At 45.1% G+C, this 24,771-nt stretch overlaps 1 protein-coding gene across 1 annotated transcript; it reads left to right on the forward strand.

Moving 5' to 3' along the window:
- The first annotated feature begins 19,940 nt into the window (after window positions 1–19,940).
- On the forward strand, window positions 19,941–21,792 carry LOC123443063 (acetylajmalan esterase-like). Its single transcript, XM_045119304.1, has 5 exons — window positions 19,941–20,281; window positions 20,376–20,582; window positions 20,666–20,814; window positions 20,954–21,227; window positions 21,329–21,792. Exons 1-5 carry the CDS (start codon window positions 20,029–20,031, stop codon window positions 21,562–21,564), a joined length of 1,119 nt encoding a protein of 372 aa, XP_044975239.1. The 5' UTR covers window positions 19,941–20,028; the 3' UTR covers window positions 21,565–21,792.
- Window positions 21,793–24,771: the final 2,979 nt, after the last annotated feature.

A 24,771-nucleotide genomic window follows, 5' to 3' on the forward strand; every position in this document is an offset into this window, starting at 1 on the left:
CTGCCGCAGATTTAGAGCAAAGATGTCTCAGGAATCTGTTGGGGAGAATGAACTTCACCAAGTTCATGAGGAAGTAGATGCTGATCTGAAAAGAGTACAAGTCACGGAAGCCAAGGACCAAGCTAAGGAGAAAACCCAAGCTAGGGAGGAAGTTCAACCTATGTTCAACATTGAAGACGTAGAAGGAGTAGATTTTCTCCAACCCTTCCTCCATGTGCTATCTCCATCCTTGATTAAACTCTTGAGGTTTTGTGAAACAAATCGTGCTTGCAATATTTCCCTTTCTCGTGAAGTTGTTTTGCTGGAAAACCATGTCGCAGATCTCAAAGGCATAAATCAAAGATTGATAGCTCTCTTGGAATCAAAGGCAACAACTCCACCACCATCACCACCAAAGGAAGACAACTAAGCATTGGTATGGTCAATCCCCTTGGCTTCTACCAAGCTTGGGGGAGTTGCCCTGGTATCGTATCACCTTTATATCTCTTGCTTTTACCTTTGTTTTAGTTCTTTCCTTTTCAGTTTTTATTTCTTCTTTTAGAGAAATAAGTCTTTACTGTTTAGTTTGAGTCTTTTGCTTTTGTCTCTCCCCCGATGTATTCGAGCTTGCGAGCTATATAATAAAGAGTATCTTAGTCAAGGGCTTTGCCTTATGTCATCATCAAAAGTATGAAAAGAATGATAGCATGAAAGATCATGAGACGATCTTATGAAAAGTGATAGCTTCACATATGACACGTATGCTGATTGAAACTTGTTGAGAATAAATCAACATAGACCTCAGTCATTGTTGCAATTAATCTCTACTATTAAAAGCACGAAAGGGCAGATCCAACTCACAATCCAAACCGTCTAATGAGATGATCAATGGATTAAAATACCCTGTTAACAAAAGTGATTTACCAACGAAACGCTAATTTCCCTTCGTCATCCCGCTTCCCGCACGTCCTCCGTCAACGGACGCCACAACCGCACACCCGCACATGTCTCGAATCCCGCACCCGCCCTTGCTCCATCGCGCCCATGCGACGCCACCTCTCCTGTGCCACCGCGGCCGCACGCCGCCACCTCTCCCGCACCCGGTCCCGCTCCATCGCGCCCGTGTGCCGCCACCTCTCCTGCGCCACCGCTCCCGCTCCCCCGCCGCCACGCCCGTACACCGCCACCTCTCCCGCGCCACTGCGCCCGAGCCTCGCTCGGCACTCCCGTATCCGCCCCCGCCGACCGCCCCATCGCTCAGCCCCCGACGGGCCATCTCGCCGCTCATCCCCTGCCGGCTGTCGCGTCGCTCCTCCTCCGCTCGTGCCACCGTACTCGCGCCGCATCATCGCTTCCGCGCTCATTCCATCCCGTACGCGTGCGCCGATATCTGTCACCGCGATGCTGCGTCGAGCGCCTCGACAGCAGCGCTCCCAGGCTGCTCGGCGAAATGCCGAGCTAGATGCTTGTTCCTGGACAATGACGGTGGTCGTAGATCAGGCTTGGGATGCGTTCCGTGACGGGCAAGCGACGGTTCGTGACCTGTAGAGTGGTGGTGACGACGCTCATCAACTCATGGCGACGGCGAGCTTGAGCGGCTGGCGCTGGAGCTAGAGACAGGTCGGTGTTGTTCTCGGTGACATTGCAGGGCGGTCTGGAGAAGGAAGCATAAGATCTCACATAAACGACTAAACGGTACTCTGCCATAATCTTTAACCTATTTGTTTTTCGCTGCTGCACTTGTGTTTTTAATCCATAGCCCTGACTTGGCTCAAATTGCAGACTGCATTCCTCAAAGTTCAGCTATGACAGTTCCATTAGTTGATCTGTACACTCTGAAGCAGGCTACATTGAATTTCTTCGAGACCCATGTGATTGGTCAAGGAGGGTTTGGCATAGTGTATAAGGTGCACGCACATCCATTTGATCCCAAATGCTTTGTATCCAATTTGCTTGTTTGATCAACTTCAGGTCTACTCTGCAAGGGTTTAATTAGGAAGCTTTTACTTAAGAGATTATAGGCTAACTAACATAAAGCTTAACAATTGTACAATCACTAGGGTCAATTACCTGACGGGAGAACGATTGCGGTGAAGAGGCTTAGGCAGTCTGCTCGCACGAGGAAAGGTAAATGTGATTTCACAAGAGAAGTGGAGGTGATAGTCAGGCTCCGGCATGGTAACCTTGTTCGCCTCCTTGCTTACTGCAACGAAGGTGACGAGAGGATACTCGTCTATGTCTACATGCCCAACAAGAGCCTCGATCTCTACATATTTGGTACAATATACTTATACAACTTGGCTTGCCTATTATCAAAATTTGGATCAAAATATATCATTAGGTTCTCCTCTGTCTGTCTTTGCATTTGGTTTGCTAACAGCAAAAACATGTTTGTGCGTCGCAGGTGAACCCAGCCTCCGTGCTACGCTGAGCTGCAGATACTGAAGTAGACGGGAGCAAGTAGACAGGAGCAGGTGAGAAATAGTCTTTCCGCGATTGTTTATCCGACGCCTTGGCTTGGCTTGGCTCATGCTCCTCGCGGTCTGTGAATGAATTCGTCCTTGCCAGGTATAGAGTTGCATGATGTTACTTCAAAACACCAAGACTGTTGGATGCTTGCTACAGAGTAATGATTAACATATCACTAAATAGAATATCTATTTTCTTTATTAAGTGCTATGTACATTTGCTCTTCGGAACTAGAAGTTGTTTCATTGTACTGGCTTGTTGATCCATAGACTGGTTTGCTATGCATCCTTATTTAATACTAGCAAAATCATAGTTAATTGTATGCATTATCTTGTTGATTGAGAGCTAAAAATAGGATGGTCAGGTCAGTACATGATAGATGTTGGTTCGATTGTCCCACTCTTCAATTTTAGGACTAAAATAATACATGAGTACGGAATATGCAGTATCATGTTCGTCAGGAGCTAAAAATTGGCTGGTGACTAGAGACCCATGTGTTTACAATAGATGTTGTTTCATTAAACGTGGTTTGCCGAAGGCATGCACATGCATAGGAGGATTCAAGTTTAGCATTATTACACCTATGTAAATACATGTTTGCTCTGTGGTATAAAAAGTACGCTCCTTTGGTGGTGATAATAAAAATGATGGAGTTTACTACTCGCAATTTTTTTGAATTGGGTGACCTTTAAAAAGCTAACTCTGTTAGAGAAAGCTTCAGAACCCGCCTTTTATTTCTTGCAGGATTGAGAAGATTAAGACCTTGGAACATTTTAAACATACAGAAAGAAAGCAGATTCTGCTTGTAGATAATGATGGTGAGAAGATCATATTTATTTGATGGGAAGAGGTATTTTCACTTGCAAATATTTTCATGTTTATTTCACTCGATACAATTTCAGTTGTTTCAGCTACGTTATAGCAATCTAAACATTCTCATCCAGTGTACGGAGCATGCTTGCATTCGACAGTCCTTATACTGCCAATTTTGCGCACAACAATCATAAAGGTCTCAGGAATTGTGCCTTGAGTATGGTACTGCAACACGGGTTTACTTGGTGCCAATTGCTCAACACGAATAAAAGGTTGGTTGGAATATCTTGGTGCTATTTTTTTGTGCAATACTATTGACCAAGACATAAAAACTATGTGCAATCTGTTGATGGATTATTTTTGTATCAACAACCTTGAAGGCTCATGGAGTGAAAAGGAGCCAAGATCTTTGTTTGTAACCTAAGCTTGATGCCAGCGTTGTTTACTTCAACATGCCTTCACAATATATCCCTCTTGTCAGATCTGCCCCATTCAGCAAACAGAGCACATCTACTTTGAACATTTTACTACAAAACTTACAAAGTGGGCAGTTAGTAGTCTTTCACATGTAATGTACTTAAGGGTTACGTGAGTGCCTCTGATTTTTCAGAAATGTTAACAATAGTTTCCTGTTTTGACTAAACACATACCTTTTACTTTGAATACATGGTATTTCTGAGGTGCATGATTTCTAACACGGTACAGACAGCCTTCCAGACTATCTAATATATTTTATCCTGTAGAGTCGTGTGAGTCGTTTTCATATGCTCGAACGTGAATGAATTGTCTAATATATTTTATCATGTAGAGCCGTGTGAGTCGCTTCATATTCTCGAGCGTGAATGAATCTCAACAGATTACAGTGTTGCTGGTTGGGACTCCGATGATCACATGTGTGCTTGTTGCCGCTTCTCACATGTGGATGAGTAGTATAGTGCACAACTACATTACACTGAAGGTGTATAGCATCAGTGAACACTTACTTTCACATTCTGTTATATACGGATCCAGAGCCGATGGCCAAGTTGTTGTCTATACATATGTTAATTGACTGTCAATGTGTGGAAATAAATTGTATAAGCTACTGTTGTATGTAATGTGTGGTTGGGAAGTCCATTGTGTGTGCATTTCGATATCAGATATGATGCTGATATGGAAATAAATCTATCTACAAAGATATATTTAGTTCAAACTAAGATTTAAGATACATTATTGCACCTGTTCATTTTATTAAAATACTTGCGGTATGTGTGCTGCACTTGCATGCTTACTAGACATTTGTTGTTAGAAAATTGTTTTGGACTGATTTACTCAACGGGATATGATCGTATGATAGGCTTTTATTAAGTTTTGTTGTTAAATTACTAGGATGTGATTAGTTAGGAAAGTAGCCCTGTGGCCAAATTTAGTCGTAGATTAGGCAAACATGGATGATGCATAATTCCATGATGGAATTTATTGCCGAATCAAATTTTGTATATGTACACGAATATAAATTAACCTCCTGGATGGATTTGCAGAGTATGCGTGTGGACCATGGAGCCATGCGTGAAATTTACCTTTTTTGTCTTCCATTTTTTATGCTCATCACATATTTATATATGTCCACCATGGTTGAAGTTTGCTAATATTATTATGCAGAAACAGTCGGTTCCTTTGCACATCTTTTGCTAGCTAGATTGTTTGAAAAAAATACAGAGATGGAAAAATGCAATCATGTAACATTAATGTTGGGAGGGTAATATTATATAGAGATTCTTGCATCTGCATGTTAACTTCAGGTTAACTTTATTGTCAATGCAAATGTAATTATGATCATGCATCAACATGAGCAGTCCTCATTTTATTGGAACATTCAGGTGTCTTTCTCTTGTGTAGTGCTATTGCTCTATTATTTGCATTGCTAAAGCTTGATTGTATAAGATGTTATATCCCAGAAAAAACATACAGTGACTCAACTATACAAATGTTCTCTGAATATTCAGTACATTCTTCTCTAACTGTTGGTAAATGTTGTGGTATTGCTTATCTGAATTAACTTATATCCAACGGTACATGCTTCTTTGAATGTTCGTAAAGCTTGGTGGTATTTCCAGTTGGTACAGATATTTATGAACGTAGCCAAGATAATTATTGAGAATTTTACAACTGATGCATATTGTGATTCCAACTCATACTTATGTGCGAAAAATTTCTACGTTGGTGACTGCATGTACTATATTGGTGCCACAATATCACATGTTTATGTCATTTTTACCTAGGTGATGAGAATGTGCCTAGGATTAGTAAGTTGTTTTAGGCCAGTTGCTTTCAATTGATTTGAAATTTTTTGGACCCAGTCAAAATCATGAACGAAATCTAATACTTAATTTCTTAATGAAATAAAATAGCATATTTATTAAAATAGTTGAGTAAGAGATTTCTCAATGACATAAAAAGAACATTGTTAATTAAAATAATTGAGTGAAAGATTGTTGATCCGTCAAAATCGATGACCCATTTCTAAATTGATGACCTTAATTGAATAAAAGGCCTCAAATTAAAATTCATGATATAGAATATATATAGATACGTAATTTTTAACGTGCGTTGCACGTGCGAGCTAACTAGTAAGAAGTAATAAGGAAAGAGAGGTTCACATATAAATATATCATCTTAGACACTTTTTACAATTGTGAGCACTCACCAAACTATTACATGCTTAGGAGTAGATGTTGGACAAGGAAGACAACATAATGCATTGTGTTTGCTTGGTTCCAAACAATGTTATATGATTAGAGATCCCTTAGCATGTGACGATTGCTTCCACCTCATGTTAGCCAAAACTCCCGCACCAAGTAGAGATACTACTTGTGCATCCATAAACCTTCGACCCAGTTTTGCCATCAGAGTCCACCTTACCTACCTATGGATTGAATAAGATCCTTCAAGTAAGTTGTCATCGGTGCAAGCAATAAAAATTGCTCTCTAATATGTATGATCTATTAGTGTGTGGAAAATAAGCTTTGTATGAACCTGTGATGAGGAAGACATAAAAGCGACAGACTGCATAATAAAGTTCTTTATCACAGGAGGCAATATAAAGTGACGTCCCTCCGCACTAAGAGGACACACATTCAAACCTCAAAAGCGCATGACAACCTCTGCTTCCCTCTGCGAAGGGCCTATCTTGTACCTTTACTTTTTGCCCTTGTAAGAGTCATGGTGATTTTCACCAATTCCTTATTTTTGCCTTTGTCTTGGCTACCGTCACATGTTTGGGAAAGATCTATATTCATATATCAACTTGGAGTTGAGTACTTATGCTTTATTATTGTTGACTATACCCTTGAGGTAAATCGTTGGGAGGCAAAACTATAAGCCCCTATCTTCCTCTGTGTCCAGCTGAAACTTTGACACCATGAGTACCACGTGAGTTGTAACAATTGTGGAAAACAAAAGAGATGATTGAGTATGTGGGTTTGCCTTACAAGCTCCTATTTGACTCTTTCTGATGTTGTGATAAATGGCAATTGCTTCAATGACTTTGAACTGTTGTTGGTTACTTCTCGGTAAGGTTTTTGCTTCTTGCTTTGCTTTGTGAAGGAATTGTTACTTTCCCATAAGAATCTTTATGATGTATTGTTGTTCTATGTGTGATCATGATGCCCTCATGTCCATATTATGTTTTATCGACACCTTCATCCCTCAACATGTGGACATGTTTATGGAACTTGGTTTTCGCTTGAGGACAAGCAAGGTCTAAGCTTGGGGGAGTTGATACGTCCATTTTGCATCATGCTTTCATGTTGATATTTATTGTTTTGTGGGCTGTTATATTACTTTGTGGTACCATATTTATGCCTTTTCTCTCTTATTTTGCAAGGTTTATTTGAAGAGGGAGAATTCAGGCAGCTGGAATTCTGGACTGGAAAAGGAGCAAATCTTAGTCCACTATTCTGCACATCTCCAAATGCCCTGAAAAGTTACGTGGAATTTTTTGGGATTATATAAAAATACAGGGCGAAAGAAGTACCGGAGGGTGGCCACCAGGGCGCCACAAGCCCTGCCACCGCCACCCCTGGTGGCAGAGGCCAAGCTTGTGGGCTCCCTGACGGCCCACTAGCCCCCTCTTTTGCTATATGAAGGGTTTCATTCCAGAAAAAAAATCATTCGGGAGCTTTTTCGTGGTTTTGCCGCCGCCACGAGGCGGAACTTGAGCAGATCCAATCAAGAGCTTCGGCAAGACGATCCTGCCGGGGAAACTTCCCTCCCGGAGGGGGAAATCATCGCCATCGTCATCACCAACACTCCTCTTGTCAGAAGGGAGGCATCTTCATCAACATCTTCATTAGCACCATCTCCTCTCCAATCCCTAGTTCATCTCTTGTAACCAATCTTCGTCTCGCGACTCCAATTGGTACTTGTAAGGTTACTAGTAGTGTTGATTACTCTTTGTAGTTGATGCTAGTTGGATTATTTGGTGGAAGAGTTTATGTTCAGATCCTTGATGCTATTCATTACACCTCTTATCATGATTATGATTATGTTTTGTGAGTAGTTACTTTTGTTCCCGAGGACATGGGATAATTCGTGTTAATAATAGTCATGTGAATTTGATATTCGTTCGGTATTTTGATATTCTGTATGTTGTCTTTTCCTCTAGTGGTGTTATGTGAACGTCGACTACATAACACTTCACCATATTTGGAACTAGAGGAAGGCATTGGGGAGTAGTAAGTAGATGATGGGTTGCTGGAGTGCAGAAGCTTAAACCCGAGTCTATGCGTTGCTTCGTAAGGGGCTGATTTGGATCCATTAGTTTAATGCTATGGTTAGACATTGTCTTAATTCTTCCTTTGTAGTTGCGGATGCTTGCGAGAGAGGTTAATCATAAGTGGGATGCTTGTCCAAGTAAGGGCAGTACCCAAGCGCCGGTCCGCCCACATATCAAACTATCAAAGTAACGAACACGAATCATATGAACATGATGAAACTAGCATGACAGAAATTCCCGTGTGTCCTCGGGAGCGTTTTTCCTCCTATAAGACTTTGTTCAGGCTTGTCCCTTGCTACAAAAGGGATTGGGCCACTTGTTGCACCGTTGCTACTACTTGTTACTTCTTACTTTTTGCTTGTTACGTTTCACCTCGCTACCCCATCACTTGTTACCGCTACTTTCAGTGCTTGCAGTTATTACCTTGCTGAAATCCGTTTATCAGAGCCTTCTACTCCTCATTGGCTTCGACACTCTTACTTATTGAAAGGACTACGATTGATCCCCTATACTTGTGGGTCATCAATCCTCAATAACTTGTATAGTAGCAATGGTAGTGTGTGTAGGAAGGCTCTTAATTTTTTCTTCCTCTTCCCGAGGTACAACCACTTCGGGTTTGGTTGCCATTTTATTTATCAAAGTGGCTTGTGTGTGAGACATATTGGAAACTTGGGTCTCCGTGGTGGTGAGTCTAGTTTGGAGGTTGGAAATCTCACTATTCAGGCTCTCAAGTTGTCTTCCAATGTTTTGCAAAATAGAAGAATGCTCATCTAATTGTCTAGAGAAGGCTTTGTTTTGTTCATATTGAGTGTGCATATAATTAGTTGTAGCCTTCTCTATATCTAAATTTTTTTCATAACTAGGCATTCTTCTATCATTAAGAGTGTTACTATAGGTGTTGTTATTCCCTTAGTTGCTGGATGGGAACGGTCTAGGATTGCTACCAAAATTACTCTTATAAGCATTGTTATTAAAGTTGTTCCTAGAGATAAAATTAACATCCACTTGCTCTCTTTCTTGAGCAACCAAAGAATTTAAAGGAACATCATGAGGATAAATAGGAGCTTGCTTAGTAAGTAGAGTCATGACCATGTCAACCTTATCATTAAGGGAGGAAATCTCCTCAACAGAGTTTACCTACCTACCTGTTGGAGCTCTCTCTGTGTGCCATTGAGAATAATTTGTCATCATCTCATCCAATAGCTTTGTGGCAGAACCAAGTGTAGTTGACATAAAGGTTCCTCCTGCGACCGAGTCTAACAGATTCCGCGAGGTAAAGTTCAATCCTGCATAAAAAGTTTGGATAACCATCCAAGTAGTCAAACCATGAGTAGGGCAATTCTTAACAAGAGATTTCATACGTTCCCAAGCTTGAGCAACATGTTCATTATCCAACTGCCTAAAATTCATAATGTTACTCCTCAACTGGATAATCTTAGCAGGCGGGTAGTACTTCCCAATAAAAGTATCTTTGCACTTATCCCAAGAATCTATGCTATTCCTAGGCAAAGATTGAAGCCACACTTTAGCTCCTCCTCTCAAGGAGAAAGGAAAAAAGCTTAAGTTTAACAATATCACCATCTACTTCTTTATATTTTTGCATATCACAAAGCTCAACAAAATTGTTCAAGTGCAAGGCAACATCATCTCCAGCACCGGAGAATTGATCTTTCATAACTAGGTTCAGCAAAGCAGGTTTAATTTCATAGGACGTGGCTCCAGTGGCGGGAGAAACAATAGGTGTGCACATAAAGTCATTGTTGTTGTGACTAGTGAAGTCACACAACTTGGTGTTCTCAGTGGAACCCATAGTAGCGGCAACGAGCAAGAACAAAGCAATTTTTTGTGTGGTTTTTTGGTATAAGACTCTAAAGCAAAAACTGAAAAGCAAACTAACAAGACTAAAAAGCAAAGGTAAAAGATATTGTGAAACTCCCCTATCTTGAAGACTGGAGTCCTCGGCAACGGCGCCAGAAATTTGCTTGATGACGAGTTGATGTATATACTTCTTGCCCCTCATTGGATACCCCAAGTGGAAGGTGGAGATGTAGTCAGCAGCAAATCTCCCTTACATGGAGACTTTAAGGTTTCTCGAACCAGGAGGACTCCTAGGCTCAAAAAGTAGGTGTCTTCCACCCTAGCATTAGTAGAAGACGTGGACCTGCACACACAACAAATAACTTTGCTCCCAACGAGTACAGAGAGGCTGTCAATCTCTCCGGCCTTGTAGTTTGCAAAGGATCAAAACACAAGCGGGAATGTAATAGTGATTGCAACGGAAAAGTAAATGAAACGGTAAATGATGGAGGTGTAAGAAATGATGGTGATATGGACCAGAGTCACATGATGTTCACTAGTGATGTATCTCTCCCAAAAGATGATAAACAACTATGCTAGGGTAAACAAATCACAGTTGGACAATTAACAGGATTATGATCGCACCGCAATGCTAATTATGCTCCTTGATAGTTAGAGGTTCAATAGTAATGGGCAGTACGCCAAGACAAGTAGACTGTTTATTCATCAGCATCTACTTACTAATCATCCACCTTGAGATATCTATCCACAACATCTCTCCGGTATTAAGTTGTGAGCCCCACCCAAAGTGTAAACTCAAAGCAACGGACAACTGCATTAACGAACTATGTGTAAGGTAAACAATCCTTGCAACCATGGTCACAAGCACAGTTGTTTTCTCCCTGGTGGCAACAAGCACATCCCCTAGTCTCATGTTTCTGTCACTCAAGTTAGACATCGAGGGGCGTGAACCCACAATCATGCATAATGCTCCCTCTTGGAGTTGCGATCTACTACTTGGCCAAAGCAATAAAAAGCAACGGAGAACATGCATGAATCACTAAGGAACATAATATAAAAGGATAATCAAATATATAACTCGCAACAATCTGAACATAATCTCATAATCCATCGGATCCTAACAAACCGAGCATAGCAATAGCAATCGAATTACATAGATGCCTTGATCATGTAGGGCAGCTCACAAGGACTAACCATTGAAGCACAAGATTGGAGAGAAGACATCACATAGCTACTGGTCATGGACTCATGGTCCAAGGGGAAGTACGCACGACACATCTGGGAAGCGTCCATGGTGGTGGAGAAGCTCCTGGAGGTCAATCCTCCCTCCGGCAGGGTGTCGGGAAGAAGTATCCAGACGCTCCCGATCTTGGAAGCGCTGTGGCGGTGGAACGATGGAGAAATTCACGATTCCAAAAGTCTTCGAGGGTTTCCTCTCGGGACTCTAAATATAGGCCAAACGAGGGCACCGGAGGAGGTGGGACCCACCCAGGCGGCCTCCTGGCACGACCTAGGGCCTGGCCGCGCCAGCAGACCGCCTCGGAGGCCCTTGGCCCCCCTCTGGCCCTCCTTCGGTGATCCGGAAGCTTCTGTTTCGCTGATTTTTTATATATTTTTTCTAGATTTTTTCGGGCTTCGAAAAATTGGGTAAAAGCCCCTGCAAAATTGACATCAGCAGACAGAAACTGGCACTGGGTGCACTGAGTTAGTAGGTTAGTCCAAATATGTGTAAAATGATATAAAAGTGCAGCAAAACATATAACAATGTCACCCAAAAGATCATGGAACAAGCATAAATTATAGATACGTTTGGGACTCATCAGCAGGCAGGTCTCTATGCAATTTTTATTAGTTATTAGGCAAATGTAGTACCAATGTTGGGCCTTGCCAAAAGAGTTTTATCCCAAAACAAAAATCAAGGGGGTCTCCATAACAACCCCAAGCATGTTAGGAGCACTCAATATGGAACATAACACCGGTACACAAGTAACTAGGGCGACAAAGGAGGAACAAAACTCCAAGCTAGAAGGCCAAGCCTTCCACCTTTTAACAAGTATATAAGTGCATTAACTTAAATAGCAACAATATGGTGATATATCAAGGAATCCATGTTGTCACATGGAAGCATCTGCACCTACAACTAGCAACGCTATAAGAAGGCTGAGCAAGTGGTAACATAGCCAAACAAAGGGTTGCTGGGATGTGGAGGGGTTAGAGGCTTTTCATGGCAATGTTGAGATGTTGACATTTAAGTGGTAGGTAATGCGACATAAAGATAGAAGCGAGACAACTAGCATAACAATGATAGTAGTGGTATCTAGGGAGATGATCATCTTGCGTGAGATCCTGCTTGTAAGAAGAATGAATCCATGAAGTAGACGAACCAACTTTCTCTTTTGGGTAACCTATGAAGACACACTTTTCCTCTTTGGGTTTCGGCTTTTCGGGCTGAAGCTTTTTGACATAAGAATCACATCCCCAAACTTTAAGAAACGACAACTTTGGCTTCTTGCCATACCACAGCTCATATGGTGTCGTCTCAACGGATTTTGATGGTGCCCTATTTAAATTGAATGCAACTGTCTCCAATGCATAGCCCCAAAATGATAATGATAAATCGGCAACAGACATCATAGAACACACCATATCTAATAAAATACGATTACAACATTCGGACACACAATTGCGTTGTGGTGTTCCAGGCGGTGTCAACTGTGAAACAATTCCACATTATCTTAAGTGAGCACCAAACTCGTAACTCAGATATTCACCTCCTCGATCAGATCGTAGGAACTTGATCTTCTTGTTACGATGATTTTCAACTTCACTCCGAAATTGCCTGAACTTTTCAAACGTTTCAGACTTGTGCTTCATCAAGAAGATATAACCATACCTACTCAAATCGTCAGCGAAGGTGAGAAAATAACGATATCCGCCGCCCGCCTCTATGCTCATGGGTCCGCACACATCAGTATGTATGATCTCCAACAAGTCACTTGCACCCTCCATTGTTCCGGAGAACGGAGTCTTAGTCATCTTGCCCATGAGACATGGTTCGCATGTGTCAAGTGATTCAAAATCAAGTGACTCCAAAAGTCCATCAGCATGGAGTTTCTTCATGCGCTTTACACCAATATGACCTAAGTGGGAGTGCCACAAGAAAGTGGCGCTATCATTATTAATTCTACATCTTTTGGCCTCAATGTTATGGACATGAGTGTCATCACAATCAAGATTAAATATGAGCAAACCCCTCACATTGGGTGCATGACCATAAAAGATATTACTCATGTAAATAGAACAACCATTATTCTTTGACTTAAATGAGTAACAGTCTCGCAATAAACAAGATCCAGATATAATGTTCATGCGCAACGCAGGCACTAAATAACAATTATTTAAATTGATCACTAACCCCGATTGTAACTGAAGTGAGAGTGTGCCGATGGCAATCACATCAACCTTGGAACCATTTCCCACGCGCATCGTCACTTCATCCGTCGTCAGCCTTCGTTTATTCCACAGTTCCTGTTTCGAGTTGCAAATGTGAGCAACATAATTGGTAACAAATACCGAGGCACTACTACGGGAGCTGGTGAGGGACGCATCAATAACATGTATATCAAATATACCTTGTTTGGCATTGGCCGCCTCCTTATCGGCCAGAAACTTGGGGCAGTTTCGCTTCCAGTGACCAGTGCCCTTGCAATAATAACACTCAGTTTCCGGCTTAGGTATAGCCTTGGGTTTCTTCATCGGAGGGAAACAGGTTTGCCACTCTTCTTGGAGTTACCCTTATTTCCTTTGCAGTTTTTCTTGAAACTGGTGGTCTTATTGACCATCAACACTTGATGCTCTTTCTGGATTTCTGACTCTGCAACTTTCAGCATCGCAAACAGCTCGGCGAGTGACTTATTCATCCCTTGCATATTATAGTTCAACACGAAGCTCTTTAAGCTAGGTGGCAGTGATTGAAGAACTCTGTCAGTGATGGCCTCTTGCGGGAATTCAACCCCCAGCTCAGCTGGACGGTGAGAGTACCAAGACATTCTGAGTATGTGTTCACTGACAAACCCGTTCTCCTCCATTTTGCAAGCATAGAACTTATCAGAGGTCTCATACCTCTTGATCCGGGCATTCTTCTCAAAGATAAACTTCAACTCCTAGAACATCTCATATGCTCCATGACATTCAAAATGTCTTTGAAGTCTTGGTTTTAAGCCATACAAAATTGCACATTGAACCAATGAGTAGTCATACTTACAGGACCGCCAAGCGTTCAAAACATCTTGGGTCGCCGTAGCCGGTGGTGCATCACCTAGCGCAGCATCAATGACATATTTCTTTTGGCCAACCATGAGGATAAGCCTGAGATTACGAGGCCAATCAACAAAGTTGCTTCCATCATCTTTCCGATTAGCATTCTCTAGGAACGTATTAAAATTCAGGGTTGCTATTGCGCGAGCCATTGATCTACAACATAAAAGTTTGCAAAGATTACTTAGACTATGTTCAAGACAATTGAGTTTAGCTAATCATATTACTAATAAACTCCACCTCAAATAGACATCCTCTAGTCATTCGAGTGTCGCATGATCCAAATCTACTAACTCAAGTCCGATCATCACGTGAGTTGAGATTAGTTTCAATGGTGAACATCTCCATGTTGATCATATCAACTATATGATTCATGTTCAACCTTTCAGTCTCTTGTGTTCCGAGGCCATGTATGTACATGCTAGGCTCGTCAAGTTTAACCCGAGTGTTCCGTGTGTGCAACTGTTTTGCACCCATTGTATGTGAACGTTGAGTCTATCACACCCGATCATCACGTGGTGTCTCGAAACAACAAACTGTCGCAAAGGTGCACAGTCAGGGAGAACACAATTTTATCTTGAAATTTTAGTGAGGGATCACCTTATAATTCTACCGCCATCCTAATAAAAATAAGGTGCATAAAAGGATTAACATCACATGCAAATCAAAAGTGACATGATATGGCCCTGAACTTGTGCTTCTAGATCTCCATCATCAAAGCACCGACATGATCTCCATCGTCATCGGCGCCACACCATGATCTCCATCATCGTGCTGCCATTGAGGTTGTCGCGCTATCTATGATGTTACTACTAAAGCTACTGCCTATTGATATAGCAAGAGCATCTACAAGCGCAAAATAAATTTAAAGACAACCCTATGGCTCTTGCCGGTTGTCGTAGCATCGACGTGCAAGTTGATATTTAACTATTACAACATGTTCATATCATACATCCAATATATCATATCATGTCATTGGCCATAGCACATCACAAGCATACCCTGCAAAAACAAGTTAGGCGTCCTCTAATTTGTTGTTGCATGTTTTACGTGCCTGCTATGGGTATCTAGTATGATCGCATCTTACTTACGCAAAGCCACAATGGTGATATGCAAATTGCTATTTAACCTTCTCCAAGGACCGCCTCGGTCAAATCCGATTCAACTAAAGTTGAAGAAACACACACCCGCCAGTCATCTTTATGCAACAAGTTGCATGTCACTCGATGAAACTGGTCTCTCGTAAGCGTACGAGTAAAGTTGGTTCGGGCCGCTTCAATCCAACAATGCCGCTGAATCAAGAAAAACTAAGGAGGGAAGCAAATCGAACATCAACGCCCACAAACTCTTTTGTGTTCTAATCGATATATCATCTACGCATGAACCTAGCTCATGATGCCATTGTTGGGGAACATTGCATGGGAAACAAAAAAATTCTACGCACACGAAGACCTCTCATGGTGATGATCATCTACGAGAGGGAGATTGGATCCACATACCCTTGTAGATCACTAAGCCGGAAGCATTAAGAAACGTGGTTGATGTAGTGGAACGTCTTCGCAATCTAAATCGCCGCCGTCCAATGATTCGTCCCGATCTAGCACCGAACGGGCGGCACCTCCGCGTTCAGCACACATACAACTCGATAATGATCTCCGCCTTCTTGATCCAGCAAGAGGGGGAGGGTAGGTATATGAGTTCTCCGGTAGCGCGATGACGTGACGGCGATGGTGGTGGAGCTAGTCCAGCAGGGCTTCGCATGAGCACCGCTAAAAACTAGACTAGAGGAGAAACAAATCTAGAGAGAAGGCAACACGTGGCTGATTATTGTGTCTCAAAACCCCTCAAAACCTCTAGTATATATAGGAGAAGAGGAGAGGAGGCTGCCTTGGCCCCTCCTCCAAGGAGAGGGGTCGGCCCAACCAAAGGAGGAGTCCACCTCCTTGTGGAAGGTGGACTACTTTGGGAGGACTCCTCCTTTCCCTTCCTTTTAAAAGTTATTTGCCTTTTATCTCTTCTCCTAGTCGCACGGGCCCTTGAGATAGGCCTTGGCCAGCCCAATACGGGCTGGTCCACCTCTTCTCACAGCCCAGAAGGCTCTTGGGTCGTCACACCCCTCCCGGTGGTTCCCCGGCACCCTCCCGGCACTCCTGGTACACTACCGGTGAGTCCGAAAGTTTTATGGTGACCAAAACAGGACTTCCTATATATCTACCTTTACCTCTAGACCATTCCGGAGCTCCTCGTGATGTCCAGGATCACATCCGGACTCGGAACAACCTTCGGTCACCAACACCTATAAATCAACTATACCGAAAAGTCATCGAACCTTAAGTGTGCACACTTTGCGGGTTCAAGAACTATGCAGACATGACCGAGACACTCTCCGGTCAATATCCAATAGCGGGACCTGGACGTCCATATTGGATCCTACATATTCTATGAAGATCTTATCGATTGAACCTCTATGTCAAGGATTCACATAATCTCGTATATCATTCCCTTTGTCCTTCGGTATGTTACTTGCCCGAGATTCGATCGTCGGTATCAACATACGTATTTCAATCTCGTTACCGGCAAGTCTCTTTACTCGTTCCGTAATACAAGATCTCGTGGCTAACTCTTTAGTCACATTGCTTGCAAGGCTTGTTTGTGATGTTGTATTACCGAGTGGGCCTCCAGATACCTCTTTGTCATACGGAGTGATAAATCCCACCCTTTATCCATGCTAACTCAACGGACACCTTCGGAGATACCTGTAGAGCACCATTATAGTCACCCAATAATGCTACGACGTTTGATACACACAAGTCATTCCTCCAGTGTCAGTAAGTTATATGATCTCATGGTCATAGGAATGTATACTAGACATGCAGAAAACAATAGCAACAAAATGAAATGATCATATGCTATGTTTATAGTTTGGGTCTTGTTCATCACATCATTCTCATGATGTGATCCCGTCATCAAGTGACAACACTTGTCTATGGCTAGGAAACCTTAACCAGTGGCGGTGCCAGAACAATAAACGTGTGATGTCAACTATAATTCCTCTCGAAATCTTATAGTATTTCTGAATTTATGGATAAATTATACTTGTATATTTAGAAGGTTTTGATCAAAAGTTGTGTAGTCAATTGACTACACAGCCATAGTATGGCTTCGCCACTCACCTTAACCATCCTTGATCGACGAGCTAGTCAACTAAAGGCTTACTAGGGACAGTATTTTGTCTATGTATCCACACATGTATTTTTGTTTCCATTCAATACAACTATAGCACGGATAATAAATGATATCTTGAAACAGGAAATATAATAATAACTAATTTATTATTACCTCTAAAGCATATTTCCAACAATTCTCAACTATTAGTGTAGTCTTCATACCGGAAGCTCCTATTTAGTGCGTAACACGCTCGCACGTGAGCCAACGAGCAGCCTCTCACCTTCCCTCTGCCCTATTGAGTCGGCGTATAAGCACGCATGGACGAGTGGACGACCCAAGTTTTTCTATTTCATTTTTTTTCCGTTTGTTTTTTCGCTGTTCTCCTTGTTCCTTCCCTAAACAGTTTGTATTTTTAAAAGTACTAAATTTCTATAAAATGTGAATAAATGGATTTGTTTTTCCAGAAATCATAAAATGTTCATGGTTTAGAAAAATGTTGGTGGATTTGAACATTTTTTCATGAATTCCAGAAATGTTAATGAATTAAATAAGTTCATTGATTCAAAAAATATTCATGATTTACAAAATATTTCTATCTTCAAAAAAGGCTTGCAATTTCAAAAAATCTTCATGAATTTGGGAAATGTTCAAAAATATTCAAAACAATGTTTGGAGTTTTAAAAAACCAATAAACTAAAATTTATTTACTAATTCAAAAAATATATTCATGAATTCATATATTTTAGATCGAAAATCAAAATGTTTCTGAATTTGAAAAACAAAATTGCCTATACAAATAACTTGGTTTCCAGTTCTAAAAAATGTACACATTTTCAGAAAATATTCGTGAATTTAAAAAATGTTTACAATTTCAGAATATGATGAATTTTTTTTAGTTTGATGTACAAAATTCAATTCACAAAATATGTACCTGGATTTGGAAAAACGATTCACCAATTTGAAAAAGGTTTATGATTTTTTTAAATGTCAAAAATATGATGAACATTGTTTGAAATCAATGAACAAATTTTGAATTCAAAAAACGTTCATTCTTTTTTGAAATATGTTCACCGATTTGAAAAAATGTTTTCAGATTTCAGAAAAATGCCTATGATATTTGGAATAGAAAAGACATGAAAACATAATTATTGAAAAATAAAATAGAAAAGAACGGGCGTTGCTACAAATCAGCCTTAAGAAATCATCCATCTGTTGAGCCGTTCGATCTGCGTACAAGTGTCCGCCGGATCATAGCACCGCCATAGGAACAACACAACACGACAGTTCAGTGCAACGCCGTTGTAGGCCGCGTGGTGCTCCAATGCAGCACCGACAGGATCCGTCAAGCCCCATGGCAACTCCGGACAAACTTCATTGCAGCCGGTGGAGTTCCAACGCAGCACCGATGCTCCGGCGAAGCTCCATTACAACTTCAACGGAGCTTCAATGCAGCACAGACGCGTCTCGCGAAGCTCCATTGTAATTTCTACGAAGCTTCAACGCTGCAAGGCGTGTCCGACGGAGCTCCATTGCAACGTCGACGAGTCTTCATTGCAGTGTCGGCTATGCTTCCGGCGGCCCAACATTGCAGCACAGCAAGAGCTGCACCACAGCTCCGAGAGCCACCGACAAACACGGCATCCCAGCACCGGTGCCGTATGCAGATTCGCGAGTACCGCGACCACTTTGTTTGCCGCGGCGCCACATCCTCGAGTGGCAGCAGCGACAATTGACGTCGCAGCTCCTCCCGACGACGGTGTGGTCGGCGTAACATGCGCATGCCATAGGGCACCAGGCGAGCAGCCCTCCACCCGATTCCTCAACTCCGATAGTGGATCCTCTTGTGTAGCAGCTCACAGATGAGAGAAAAGTGAATTGGAAAAAGAGAAACGAGTAGAGGAGAAGAGATAAGGCGGGATAAGAGCAGAGAGCGGTGGGTGGACCACATGGGACACGTGGCGTGTGGAGGCGACGGTTTACGTGCGAGAGAAATCAATCGGTTGATTTAGACGATTTCCCGAAAAGAAAACATAAGTTAAAAGTAAAAAGGGAAAGTAGAAAAGCACGAAACGAAGGGAAAAATGAAAGGAAATAACGAAAAATGGTAAAAGAAGAAAAAAAATCGGTTCGGATAAGTTCTAGAATCTTCGCAAAACCGTAATGGAGCTAGTTTTGGTCGGCCCAAATTCTGTACGTAGCGGGTGCGGGGCGCGCCAGGCCGCTCGCTGGTTGTGCGCGCCAAATAGGCGACCGCCTACCACCGGGCCATTTTCCCTTTCTGAATCCAGTAATTTCAGTTTGACTCTAGGAATATAGGTCCTGCAGTGTCCAGTGTGGCAAAGCCAGTATGCCATCCTGTCTAGCTGGAAAAGAAGCAACCATACTCTTGATGGTTTGTTTGTTAGGTTGACCAACTGCTCACCAACACAAGCTCTCGGGCATGTCCTCGTCAGTCAAACCCAAGTAGACAGGCAGTCCACCTGATTCAGCTGAAGCTTAGCACAAGAACGGAAGAACCAAACATGCTGCTCCAGCACCTACCTCACCGAAATATTGTCGCAAAATAAAAACCAGGAATCCATGCATCCTTTATGATTGTAACGTGTAGGGTATATAAGGAAACACCCTATCAATCACACATAGCAATCTCTGTCTCCCAATCCTGACAACACATCCAGATCTTCCAGAGAAGTTTTGGCAACCAAAGCATGGCAGCTGCATCTTCTCGTGCCAACTTCCTCCTGACCTTGGTCCTGCTGCAGGCTCTGTGGGACTCGGCCGCGCCGGCCTGCTCCATCGACGCCATCTACAGCTTCGGGGACTCCATCGCCGACACCGGCAACCTCCTGCGAGAGGGCCCCGTGGGCTTCTTCTCCTCCATCGGCAGCTACCCCTACGGCCAGACGTACCGGAAGCCCACCGGCCGCTGCTCCGACGGCCTCCTCATCATCGACTACTTCGGTGAGCCAAGCTTCTCGCCTTGCCTTGGGAGACAGACAGAGGTAGCCTCATTCATGCTCTGCGTGACGAGACGATTTTTCTCTGGCGCGCGCAGCGATGGCGCTTAACCTGCCGCTGGTCAACCCGTACCTGGACAAGAGCGCAGACTTCAGCGGCGGCGTCAACTTCGCGGTGGCCGGCGCGACGGCGCTGGACCGCACGTACCTCCTGCAGAACGCGATTATCATGCCGCCGGGGAACACGCCGCTCAGCTCCCAGCTCGACTGGTTCAAGTCGCACCTCAACGAGACGTGCCAGGAAGGTGAGCAGGCCACCATATCAAACCAGAAACAGGGGTTTGCTCTGCTCTGCTTACTCCTGCTCTGTCACTCACCCTGTTCATAGATTGTGCGAAGAAGCTGGCCGGGGCCTTGTTCTTGGTCGGGGAGATCGGCGGGAACGACTACAACTACGCGTTCTTTCAGAAGAGGTCCATTGAGGCCGTCAAGGCGTACGTGCCACTGGTCGTGAAGAGCATCATGGACGTCGCAAAGGCAAGGGGCTATTAACTAACCAGATGTTAGGGTTCGTTGAGCAGACCCAACACCCTAAGAAAGGTGAATTAACTGGAGTAATAATTAATCGGTCCCATCTGACCTGTACGGGCATTTGCATTTCATTGCTTATAATCAGGAGGTGATCGAGCTGGGGGCGACCCAGATCATCATCCCGGGGAACTTCCCGATCGGGTGCTCGCCGAGCTACCTCTCCCTCTTCTCCGTCGCCGGCTCCACGGACCACGACGAGCGGGGCTGCCTCAACAGCTACAACGCCTTCGCCGCCTACCACAACGAGCAACTCCAGGCGGCCATCGTCAACCTCCGGAAGGTCAACTCCGACGTCTCCATCGTCTACGCCGACTACTACGGCGCCTTCCTCCACCTCCTCGACCACGCCTCCGTCCTAGGTAATAAACCAAAGTACCCAAAAAATTCAGAAACCTCAACTAGAGCAGCTGAGAGCTGACCTGCATGGCGTGTGTGCCGCCTTGTGTTTCCTTTATGGCAGGGTTCGACGAGGGGTCGCTGCTCAAGGCGTGCTGCGGCGCGGGCGGGGAGTACAACTTCGACATGGACATGATGTGCGGCGGGCTGGGGGCGAACACCTGCGCGGACCCGGCCCGTCACGTGAGCTGGGACGGCATCCACCTCACCCAGCAGGCCTACAGGGCCATGGCGCTGTCGATCCTCATGGAAGGCTTCAGCCAGCCTGCCGAAAGCGTGCAGGCCATATGGAGCTGCTGATGAGAAGGGAGTTCACGCACGTTGTTCTAGCACAATTAGTCTAGCGTCGTCATCGATGGGTTGCGTTCCCTCGGTTTGCTTGCGGCTTGTAAATCTCAACTCCAATTTCAATTACAATAACTAGTCATCAAACCCGTGCACCTGCACGGGCTAGCATAACTTTAATTCGAATGTATGGCATACTTTATGATAATTTTTTACTGATTAATGTTAAACATTTTGTAGTCAGATATATATAGGGAAACAAAATTGACCTAAATAATTGTATTATTTGCACACATACACTTTCCAAACTATTGATGTGTCACAAATATGTGGTATTCATGTTGTGCTTGCGCGAAAACCTCAATTTTACATAAATATGTAAAACATTAATCCATTGAATATACGATGTGTTTGTGTTTTTCCTTGGTAAATATAGAGTTTGGTCTTTTTTTTGTTATCTAATATATGTCTCGCCATAAATATTTTTAAAAACTTTTAGGTCTTATGATTTTTAGGTATTGATTTAGGGAAACTCTGTCGTCCCACCTACTGATCAGCGTTACTCATCCGCCGCCTCTTGGTCCGTTGATCGTTATCTGATCTAACGGCTGAAATTGTTCCCGTGGCCGGCGGGTCCGTGACCGAGCCGTGTGTTGGTTATTTCAGCTGTGCGAATAAGGTAGATATAGGTTCAGTTAAGATCAGTAGGTTTAGCAGCTTCCATTTCTTCAGAGAGCTGCGATAGTCGTTTTTTTTTTCCAGTCTTCTTAGCTTTCCCTTTCGTCAGCGCACGAGGGCACGATCTGTGTGTGCTCCGTGCGATTAGGGAGGCAGCACGACCCAGCCCGTGGGATGGCGCGGGGCACGACTGGGTTGTTGCGAGCTTCGCGGCAACGTCCGTTTGATTCACTGAATAAGAGGATCAGGAAAACAGAAAAGCAGCAAGTTGTTCGCTGCGCAAAACACTGTCTCTGCACTTTGGTTTTCGTTGGTTCAGTGAGCAAGAGAGAGAGAGAGAGATCACCTCCGGCGAGTGATCACCTCCGGCAACACTTGGCATCAGAGCCTGGTTTGAAGATCATGGCGTCCGGCGCCACTGGCTCGAACGCCCGGCAGGGCTCGGAGACCCCTCCACGCATGAGGGCGCCGTCTCCAGCCCGGGGCAGGAGCAGGAATCGGCGCAGCGGAGACGAGGTGGTGGTGCACCAGCAAGTGATCCGGGAGACGAGCTATGCGGGCCATTACCCAACGCTGACGCGCACGAACTACGCAGAATGGGCTCTGCTCATGAAGGTAAACCTGCAGGCTGAAGGTTGGTGGAGCGCGGTCGAGACCGGGGACGCATCGTTCCGTGACGAGCGTAGGGCCATGGCTGCGATCCTACGGGCTCTTCCCCCGGACATGGTGAGTCCCATCGGAGCCAAGGAGACCGCCAAGGAAGCATGGGAGGCGATCGCGACACAGAGGATGGGCGCTTCCCGTGTGCGTGAGGCGAACGCGCAGCGGCTCCGACGCGAGTTCGAGGGAATCGCATTCCGCTCCGGGGAGACAATCGACGACTTCTCGATGCACATCTCCACCCTCGCAGCGAACTTGCGGTCCCTCGGTGACAACGTCCTCGAGTCCAGCGTCGTCGCCAAGTTCCTGCACGTCGTTCCTCAGGAATACGCGCAGGTCGCCATCGCCATCGAGACCCTCCTCGACGTCAGCACCTTGTCACTGGACGAGGTCACGGGTCGACTGCGGGTCGTGCAGGACTGGATCAACGACAACGCCACCGAGCAACACTCCGGCGGCCGCTTACTCCTCTCAGAGGAGGAGTGGGATGCGCGGAAGCGCCTGGCCCAGGGTGATGGAGGTTCATCCTCTGGTGGGCGAGGGAACCACCGACGGGGGCGCGGTGGCGGTGGGCGCCGCGGCGGAGGCCGGAGTGGCCCACAAGGCGGACGCGGCGCTGGCAACGTCGATAAAAGCGGCGGCGACAAGGACACCTGCCGCTACTGCGGCTACAAAGGGCACTGGGCCCGCGACTGCAGGAAGAAGAAGCGGGAGGAAGCCCACCTTGCGCAGGCAGATGAGGACGCGGACCCGGCGTTCCTCCTGATGGAAATGGTGGAGCCCGATGCGACGGAGCACTCCGTGGACGCACGTGGGGCGCTGGCCATGGGGGAGGCAAGCCTCCCACTCCCTGTCTTCCTCAACGAGCAGCCAGCGGAGATTGTCCCCGGCGCCATCGACGCACCACGGGAGACCACCTGGTTCCTGGACACGGGAGCCTCGAACCACATGACGGGGGACCGTGACGCTTTCGCCCAACTCGACGAGAGCATCACCGGCACCGTGCGTTTCAGGGACGGCTCGGTGGTGAAGATACATGGGTGGGGCACGATCGCATTCCAAGTGGACGGAGGCGTGCAGCGCGCTCTCATCGACGTCTACTTCATCCCAAAGTTGAAGAGCAGCGTGGTGAGCCTGAGCCAGCTGGACGAGCTCGGCTGCGATATACGACTCTCCGGCGGCAGCATGGTCATCTTCGACCCCCGTCAGAAGCTGCTTGTCAAGGTACACCGCGCATCGAATCGCCTATACAAGCTTGATATGACCCCTCTACCCCGCGCATGTCTGTCACTGCGCCACGAGGGTGAGGCATGGAGGTGGCATGGACGCCTCTGTCATCTGCACTTCGAGGCAATCCGGCAGATGGTGTGGGGCGGACGCGTACGCGGGCTGCCACTCCTCGAGCACACAGGCGAGCTCTGTGTGGCATGCCTCGCCGGCAAGCAGCGACGCGCCCCGTTCCCACAGAAGGCTAAATTCCGGGCAGAGGAACCGCTGGAATTGGTGCACGGCGACCTCTACGGCCCTATTACACCGGCGACACTTCCTCCTGTTGGTCGACGACTGCAGTCGCTACATGTGGCTGGTCCTCCTAAACTCGAAGGACGAAGCTGCGACCACCCTGAAGCGCTTCCAAGCGGGCGCTGAGATCGAGGCGGGCCGCAAGCTGCAAAAGCTCCGCACTGACCGCGGGGGGGAGTTCATGTCGAACACCCTCGCCGCGCACTTTGCCGACCACGGCGTCCAGCGTCACCTCACGGCTCCATACACACCACAACAGAATGGTGTTGTGGAACGCCGAAACCAGACCGTGGTGGCAATGGCGAGGAGCATGATGAAGGCCAAGAACATGCCCTCATTCTTCTAGGGGGAGGCGGTGACCAC

This window comes from Hordeum vulgare, chromosome 3H, assembly GCF_904849725.1.
Source record: "Hordeum vulgare subsp. vulgare chromosome 3H, MorexV3_pseudomolecules_assembly, whole genome shotgun sequence".
Taxonomy (NCBI): Eukaryota; Viridiplantae; Streptophyta; class Magnoliopsida; order Poales; family Poaceae; genus Hordeum; species Hordeum vulgare.